The 8,983-nt window shown below is 48.0% G+C and overlaps 1 protein-coding gene across 1 annotated transcript in view; it reads right to left on the bottom strand.

Annotated features, from left to right (window-relative positions):
• Positions 1-466: 466 nt before the first annotated feature.
• Positions 467-8,983, bottom strand: part of GLE1 (GLE1 RNA export mediator) — a 27,986-nt gene continuing 19,469 nt past the window's right edge. The window contains exons 10-16 of the mRNA XM_077768338.1: positions 7,934-8,076; positions 7,645-7,835; positions 6,111-6,240; positions 4,207-4,311; positions 2,958-3,040; positions 1,824-1,887; positions 467-1,685 (exon numbers count right to left, since the gene is read on the bottom strand). Coding sequence (XP_077624464.1) covers positions 1,617-1,685; positions 1,824-1,887; positions 2,958-3,040; positions 4,207-4,311; positions 6,111-6,240; positions 7,645-7,835; positions 7,934-8,076 — 785 coding nt within the window. The 3' untranslated portion in view covers positions 467-1,616. The remainder of the gene's footprint in view (positions 1,686-1,823; positions 1,888-2,957; positions 3,041-4,206; positions 4,312-6,110; positions 6,241-7,644; positions 7,836-7,933; positions 8,077-8,983) is intronic.

Raw genomic sequence — 8,983 nt, 5'->3', positions numbered from 1 at the left:
GCTAAGATCCATGCCCTGACGCACTGGCTGGGAAGCTACAGAGCCCTGAGAGCTGCCCATCTCATGACTAATCCACACCTTGTGTTTTTGAAGGGTGGGGGGTGGGGGGAGAACCTGAGATTCAGAGGAGATGAGTGACCCACCCAAGGCCACAAAACCTAAAAGGGAATTGCACCAAGTCCCCTGACACCTTCCCCAGAATTCATTCTGTTGTATCCACACGAAAAGACTTCAATACTTTTCCATTTCTGCTAGATAAAACGACGTCAGTTATTGGTACATAATTCCAGAAAAGGAATGACAGAAGACCCAAAAATGTTCCCACGGTGAAGGTCAAGAAGACGAAAGAGGGAGAAACGTGTGCCATTCTATAGGTAGGCCTGTGTATGACCATACACACAGCCACAACGTACACAGCTCAAAGAAGAGGAAATGGGTCACATCAACCAACCAGACACCAGCAATGGGTGTTTTAAAATCAAGCTTTATTACTTACTCTTTGGCACCATAGTCAACAATTCATAGAATGTGTTGCTTCAGGCCACTCAGGAGTACCGGGGAATACCCCCACCCCCCAAAACACATCCCCGCACACAGCATGTGGTACAGAGGGGTAGATCCCTGCCTCTGCACTGCAAGATGGTGAGTCCTTCGTAAAGCAAACCTCAACTCTTATCTGAACAGCTGGGCTCTGAGTTTCTGTTGTGGCTTTAGTCAGGCAAATCTGTCATCATTCTTCATTCAGGGCATGTAAACAATTATAAAGCAGTTCTCAATTCCTCCCGAACACCTTCATTTAACCTCTGAATCACTGCCTGTAGAGGTTCAGCACTTGTATAATGTTGCGAGCCCATCTCAGCCCAACTTAATTCAAACTCAGAAACAAACAAACACACACACACACACACACACCCCGCCCCACCGCACCTACTCTGGTTCATGCATTCCTAGTCCTTCAGGGACAAACACCAAATTAAAAGGGCAAACAGTACTCCCTGTTCAATATCACATATATTAACAGTCCTAATCCCGGATGCTAAGCTATTTCTGATACAATTTGGGGCTTAATCCCATCTGCATCTGGCATTTCCTCTGAATTTATAATTAGTCCATAAGCTGAAAAAGCAAAACCACCATAGCCCAGACTTGCATGTAAGGATTTGGGCCTCAACTATTAACCCATACTCTGGGCCGGGGCGGCAGGGCAGGGGAGTGGGAGTGAGGGGCTCACTTCAGCTCAGAGGGAAACGGTTAAGGTACTGAAAGAGACAAAGGAAATGAAGAATAAGACCAAGAACAAAACACCTCTTCTCATCACATCTGCAGACATGAGAAAAGCTGATTCCATTTACTCTTCCGTGTAGATCCCTTAAGGACCATCCAGCCTATAAGAGACCTTCTAGATTCTGGGACCCCTGGTGCTCACCTTGGCAGCACATATACTAGATTCTGGGACCCCTGAACAGTCCCCTTTCCTAGTCACGGATATAAATATATAAAAGCACAGGCTGGTAGATTTCTAAATCTGACATGACTTCTCCCAAATACAGCTGCTTTCAGGTGCTTTATTACAGTCTCTCTGCAACAGAACGGAGACGGTGGCCACTGGGGGGCCTTCAGGAGCGCCAGAAGGAGGAGGTCAGAAAGCCCTTGGGGACAGGAATCTCCTTGCGCTGCAAACATTTCTGGCCAGGGAAAGATGGGAGAAAACAATGATTTTCTGGTAACGCACCTCCCAACATTTACCAGCTGGAAGCACCTCTGTCAGACACAAGTGCCTCCAAGGTCAACGACAGCTCAAGACATGTCTAAGGACATCTTACCTCTAAGAACTGCTTGAGGCGTATGAAGGAACCCATCTGTCCTGAGCTTGTGATGGCTTCGATCCTGCAGAAAGAGGACAATATGCAAGTCAGAGCTGTGATTCCCCCGTCTCTTTTAGAGAGGAGTTAGGGGCACTGCCGACCTACGGGAAGGGGGAGAAGGGGGAGATTGAGTGACTTGCGCAGAGGTCTTTTGGACCAAGGATGCGGTCATTCTTCCAAATGGTCTTGGCCTTCTTTGCAAGAGGGGATAAAGGAGGGGACACTCTGTGAGCAGGCAGGATGGGCGCTGCCAAGGCCTCTCCCCACCCGAAATGCCAGTGTTGAGAGGAAGAGGGGCACCCAGGGGCGGACTCCATGACAGAGTCAAGCAAACTGGCTGACAGATCAGTTTCTCCACCTGATTTATTAAGGGAGCTTGACTCTTTGGGTTTAATTTATGACTGCATGTAATCACCATCCGGCTTAGCTGGGGGGAGTTGGCAGACAGGGTTATAGACACGTCAGGTGTCTGAATCCAGGATCTTCCTAATTCATTTTTTCATTTAGCCAATAATGTCTACAAGACTCTCACTAGAGTTCCAAAGCACTTATTTGAATGACAGAGTGCGAGAAGGGAAGGGGCAGAGAGGGAGACACAGAAACCAAAGCAGGCCCCAGTCTCTGAGCTGTCAGCACAAAACCCGATGAGGGACTCATAAACTCATGAGCTGAGCTGTGAGATCATGACTTGAGCCGAAGTCTGATGCTCAACTGACTGAGCCACCTGGGTGCCCCAACACAACTACTTTTTTTTTTTTAATTTTTCAAAATGTTTTATTTATTTCTGAGAGAGAGAGAGAGAGAGAGCGCGCATGAGCAGGAGAGGGTCAGAGAGAGAGGGAGACAGAGAGTCCGAAACAGGCTCCAGGCTCTGAGCTGTCAGCACAGAGCCCGACGTGGGGCTCGAACCCACGAACCGTGAGATTATGACCTGAGCCGAAGTCCGACGCTCAACCGACTGAGCCCCCCAGACGCCCCTCAACACAACTACTTTTAACTGAGTCAAACCCAGCATGTCACGGTATTCAAGGGCATCTGACACCATGTGTTTTACTCACTGAATCCATGGTGTCTGTTCAACAGGTCACATACCTGGGGAAGTAGTCCTCTTTGATGAGAAGGATCATCTTCCAGAACTGTACCTGGTACTGCTTCATGAGGGCATTCCCACACACCTCCAGGGAGAGACAGGCACCGTCAGAGCAGAGAACACAAATTCACAGGCAAGAGACCCAAAGACCCCATAAAGCACAGCAGCCCTTTGCCTTTCCCTCCTACCAAGAATTTCAGTCACGATGCCACTTAGCTAGCTGAGCAAGGGAACAAAAAGAAAGACCCAACCTTCTTCTGAAGCATTTCTCCATATGAGACACTACCTCCATGAAATCAGACTGCCAAGAAACCAGTTTTTTTTGTAAATCAGACAACATAAGTCTAACTTAATTCTTCTTCTTCAATTCTATTGAGTGGGAACCTTTCCAAAGGTTTGGCATTCCTCCCAACCTTAGTATGCAGGGCACCACCACGTTCTCAAATTTATTCGTGTCTCTGCTCATGTCCTGTGACTTCCGAAGCTCCAGGGAGACTGGAGGCATTTGGCACTACAGGCCCGATGGCCCACATCCATTATGGTATGTGCCCTAAGCCCTATGTGCTGTAAGAACGTCCCTGTCCACAGAAACCCTTACCCTCACTCTACAGCGGTGGTCCCTCCTAGGCCGACTGGACTGCACAGAACCTTGTGGATGAGGGAGATACATGGCCCAAGCTGGCTGACCATGTTTGCTCTCCTGGGAATGAGGGATCACAAAGGTGGGACGCCAGTGCCACAATACTGTGACAGCACTGAGGCAGAGAACTACAGCCCAGGATGGCCATCTTCTCCACTGCACAGAGATGTAGAGAAAACGGGCCTAAGGAACAAGAACGAGGCAGCCTACAGGAAGAGCACTGGAAGACCATGTGGCCCCAGAGGGACTCCTGGTACCTGGGAACATTCTAGTTCCTAGTTCCGGGCCCACACGAGAGTCAACTGTACATCCTACCCTTGGTTTTGAGAGTCACTTCTCTATCCCTAAAGCAAGCATCCCTTTTTGCTGGTGCTGGGATGTACAGTTTTTCCTTTACAGCAGGAACACAACCACACAGAGAAGGCAAGCACAGTGGGAAGAAAACCCAAAAGCCAGGTTTGTCTTTAGCACTCGGGAAAAATGTGTAAGACTGGATCCCAGTGCTGGTCACCAATAGCCTGTTTCTACATGGCTTCCCGATTCACGCCACGCAGTGGCACAAGGCTGCTTCAACCACTGTCCCCCTCTTGTGTGACAACTGCATTACTTGCCTCCAAGAAGTCAAAGAGGAGGGTGGCTGTCACATCTGACAGGGGCTCCATATTTAAGATTTGTGCCAACCAGCGCCAGCCATGATTTAAGCCATGAGGGTGAACCTGGAAGGGAAGACACTTGGTCATGATTTACTCTCATTGTATCTGGAGACCTGAGCTCCCAAGGTTATCATCCAGCCATTTCTAAGTGACGCAAACTCCCACATCATCTCAGTCCAGCACATGCCGCAGGGCAGACATAGCACAAGCCGAACAAATTCTATTTTCAAATGTCCCAACACACTGGAACCCACACATTCTCTAGGGGACCCCTTTAGTCCACATCCGGCACCTCTGGTTTCAGGAATTCCACTGGCCAACAGTTACCCGTACAAGCATTTTATTATTCTTGGGACCTTTAGCACAGAACGTGGGACATAGCAGGCACATGATAAAAACTTGGATTCAATCAACATGCGTTCCCTTCTCTTTAGGTCTCTAAGCACATTAACTTCTTCATCTCTAATCTGTATCCTTTGAGAAAAGGACCAGGCTGGTAAGTCAAAGCCCTGTACCCCAGCCATGGCTTTGTCACCGACTCTGTGTCACTATAGCTCGCTGGGACTCCATCTGCTCATCTGCGATGTGAGGCACCAACCAGGTCTAAAATGACAGTAATGGGGTGTCTGGCTGGCTCAGTTGGTAGAGCGAGTGATTTTTTTTTTTTAATGTTTATTTATTTTGGGGGGGCCTAGCTGGCTCAGTTGGAAGAGCATGTGACTCTTGATTTCAGGGTTGTTGAGTCTGAGCCCCACGCTGGATGTAAAGATTACTTAAAATAGGGGCACCTGGGTGGCTCAGTCGGTTAAGCGTCCGACTTCCGCTCAGGCCATGATCTCACGGTTCATGGGTTCGAGCCCCGCATTGGGCTCTGTGCTGACAGCAAGCTCAGAGCCTGACGCCTGCTTCAGATTCTGTGTCTTCCTCTCTCTCTGACCCTCCCCTGCTCAGGCTCTATCTCTCTCAGAAATAAATTAAAAACACTAAAATTTTTTTTAAAGATTACTTAAAATAAATAAAACTAAAAAAAAAACAAACAAAAAAACCCAAAAAACGTTTATTAATTTTTGAGAGAGAAACGGAGCCTGAGTGGGGGGAGAAGGTGGGGGCAGAGAGAGAGGGAGACACATAATCTGAAGCAGGCTCCAAGCTATCAGCACAGAGCCCGATGCAGGGTCAAACTGATGAACCATGAAATCATGACCTGAGCTGAAGTTGAAGGTTTAACTGACTGAACCACCCAGGCACCTCAGAGTGAGTGACTCCTGATCTCTGGGTTGTGAGTTCAAGCCCTATGTTGGGTCTAGCGATTACTTAGAAATAAATAAACAGTAAAATGACACTGTGTCATTTTTATTTTGAGAGACAGCACAGGTGGGAGAAAGGGGCAGAGGGGGAGAGAGAGAATCTTAAGCAGGCTCCGCACTGAGTGTGAAGCTAAACACGGGGCTTGATTTTACAACACTGGGATCATAACCTGAGCTGAAATCAAGAGTCAGACACTCAACCAACCGAGCCACCCCTGTGCCCCAACACTGTGTCATTTAGGCTCACTCTAACAGAATCTCCTAACTGGTTTACATTTAATGACTGGTTTACAACAGACTCTCCTCTCACAGACCCTCTTATAAACTCAGTTCTTTAAAGCCGCAGCCGAGCCAATCATTGAACAAAAGGTTCTAAAAGTCCAAAAGTTTCCTAATAATCAACATCCACTTCTCCAGAACATACCTACGGAGGGGCGGCAATACATCACCCTGTAGCTAGACTGCCTGCTCGGCAAGAAGGGCAATAGTCCCCGTGGACAGAACACACGAACACGATCTGACCTCTCTCCTGAGAGCAAGTCTCTTTTCTACTACCTGCTGCCGGCCTCCATGCGGCCACCGGAGCTGGATGATGGCGGCGTAGAGGCGGATCATCCCAGACATGCGCTTCAGAAAGTTGTCCTGCTGCTCCACTTTGGAGTCCTTCACTTGGTAGCCTAGCATCCTGCGTGGGAAGAGAAAATTCAGGGTACAAGGCCAAGTGAGGGTGACAAATCACTTATTTTTTATGGCTAAAAGGAACAATCTAGTACTATTACATTGAGCACTATTATTATTATTGCTATTTTAAGTATTTATTTACTTTAAGGGGGTAGGCGCAGAGAGAAGGGGAGAGAGAATCCCAACCAGCCTTCATGCTGTCAGAGCAAAGCCTGACATGGGAATCAACCCCACAAACTATAAGATCATGACCTGAGCCGAAAATTTTTTTAAAAATTTACTTTTAATGTTTATTTTTTTTGAGAGAGAGAGACAGAACACAAGTGGGGGAGGGACAGAGAGAGAAGGAGATAGAATCTGAAGCAGGCTCCAGGCTCTGAGCTGTCAGCACAGAACCTGATGCGGGGCTTGAACTCACAAACCGTGAGATCATGACCTGAGCTGTAGTAGGACGCTTAACCGACTGAGTGACCCAGGGGCTCTGACCTGAGCCAAAATTGAGTCAGACACTTGGGGCGCCTGGGTGGCTCAGTCAGTTAAGCATTCGACTTCGGCTCAGGTCACGATCTCACAACTCATGGGTTCAAGCCCCACATCGGGCTCTGTGCTGACAGCTCAGAGACTGAAGCCTGCTTCGGATTCNAAAAAAAAAAAAAAAAAAAAAAAAAAAAGTTGGACACTTAACCAACTGAGCCACCTAAGTGCCCCTTATTACTATTTTTCTTAAGTAAACTCTAGGCCCAGTGTGGGGATGGAAATCACAACCCCGAGATCAAGAGTTGTGTGCTCTACCCACTGAACCAGCCAGGTGCCCATTTTTAGCATTATCCTTCCTACATAATTACACATCATTACCTCTATAGAATACTTTGTTTACAAAGCACACACATCCACGATCACATCTGTGCATCCCATAAGCCTTGCAAAGTAAACTCAGAATTTTTTTTAATGTTTTATTTTTAAGCAATCTCTGCACCAACGTGGGGCTCGAGCTCACAACCCCGAGATCAAGAGTTGCATGCTCTACTGAAAGAGCCGGCCAGGAGCCCCAAACTCACAGGATTAACGGATGTCACTACCCTCATTTGCAAATAAGGAATGTGATGATCAAAGAGGTGACATGATTAACCCATTTTGCAAATCTATTAAATGACTAAGCAGGGCAAAATTCTAAGACAATCCCCCCACCGCCCCTCAATTCTAGATCCAATATTCTTTTCCCTAAACTATACTGATTACTGCAGCTGAATCCACAAATTCCCAAAGCAGCCGGTCTGCATGAGACACTGGATTCCCTGACAGAATGTCTGAGGTATGTACGAGGAGCTGTGAAGGGAGGGAGGGAGAGTGAACCCCTGTTCTCTCTGTACTTTATTCAGCCTATAGGGAGGGTGAAAAACCACCTCACCTCTGGTAGTCTTCCAAAGCCATTCCCTCCTTGAAAGCTGGGTAGAAGGGAACAGAGTAGGGGCACTTCCTGTGGAGATGAGCAAGAATGAGGTCACCCACTCTGGGGTGGAGCTCCCAGATCCCGGATGCCACAACTGCAATGGGGAACGCCGCTTCGTGGTGAGAGGCCACCTCCTCCTCTCCTTGTTTCTGTGGGAGCAGAGACAGGACCACTGGGTTACTCTGGAGAGGCGCCTAAAGGCGGCACACCAGCCTCTCCCCCTTTCTCTGGTCACAAGGTTTCTCACCACAAACTTCTCTGCCAGCTTATACTGGACAAAATCCAGGCCCTGTGGGTTGAGTGTGACGGACACGGAGCGCCCGCCAGACTGAACGGGTTTTCCGGAGAGCAGGCTGTGGATCTTGTCAAAGATCTCCTTCAACTTGGAGCCTGGGTAAGAGGAGATTTGGTCAGTTAGAAGATGCACTCTGCTTCTCATCATTGCAATAAGCAAGGCTCCACAAAAACCCAGCCGTGTGGCCTCACACAAGATCAGAGTCTAAAGTCAAAATACTATTGCAGAAAAAGAGCTGACAAGCAGATGAATGTTGTCTGGGATGCGGGAGTACAGAAGACCTGGTACTATTTCAAAGGAATTCCTTAGTTGGGGACGAACAAATTCTGAAATCAACATAGCAGAGACAAACAGGATGGAAAGAGCTGTTGAGTGGCTACAGGCCCTGTGGGCTATCGCTGGCGTCCCTCACGTTGTCATCTGCACCTTTAGGAAAACCGTTCTAAAGGATCTTCCCAGGGGTGCCTGAGGGGCTCAGTCAGTTAAGCATCTGACTTTGGCTCAGGTCATGATCTCACAGTCTGTGGGTTTGAGCCCCATGTCGGGCTCTGTGCTGACAGCTTGGAGCCTGGAGCCTGCTTTGGATTCTGTTTTTCCCTCTCTGATCCTCCCCTGCTCACTCCTGTCTCTCTCAAAACAAAATAAAGACATAAAAAATTTTTAAAAATAAAAAATAAAGGATCTTCCCCACTCTCAGTGATGACTCCCCACTCTGGGACCTGCCCTCCATCCTGAGATGCACAGAAGCAGGCTCCTGATGGCTATATTTGTATTCCAGACATTGTGAGCCCCATGCCCACACTGGTTAGTTTGATTAGGGGTAGACCAGCTGAACCAATCGGCCAGCTCACAGAGTCACATCCTAGAGGTGGCTGGTCCCGCAACACACACGCTCATGAACACCGGGGAACTAAACCACCAAGTGGACCAAAGAACAGTGGTCCACCTAAGAAGATTAGAGATACAGGAGGAAGATGAAAGAAAAGAGTCTGAAGGTTTCTA

Source organism: Crocuta crocuta, unplaced genomic scaffold (assembly GCF_008692635.1).
Source record: "Crocuta crocuta isolate KB4526 unplaced genomic scaffold, BGI_CrCroc_1.0 scaffold35, whole genome shotgun sequence".
In the NCBI taxonomy this organism is placed as follows: Eukaryota; Metazoa; Chordata; class Mammalia; order Carnivora; family Hyaenidae; genus Crocuta; species Crocuta crocuta.
This window is presented reverse-complemented; position numbering and strand designations above follow the sequence as displayed.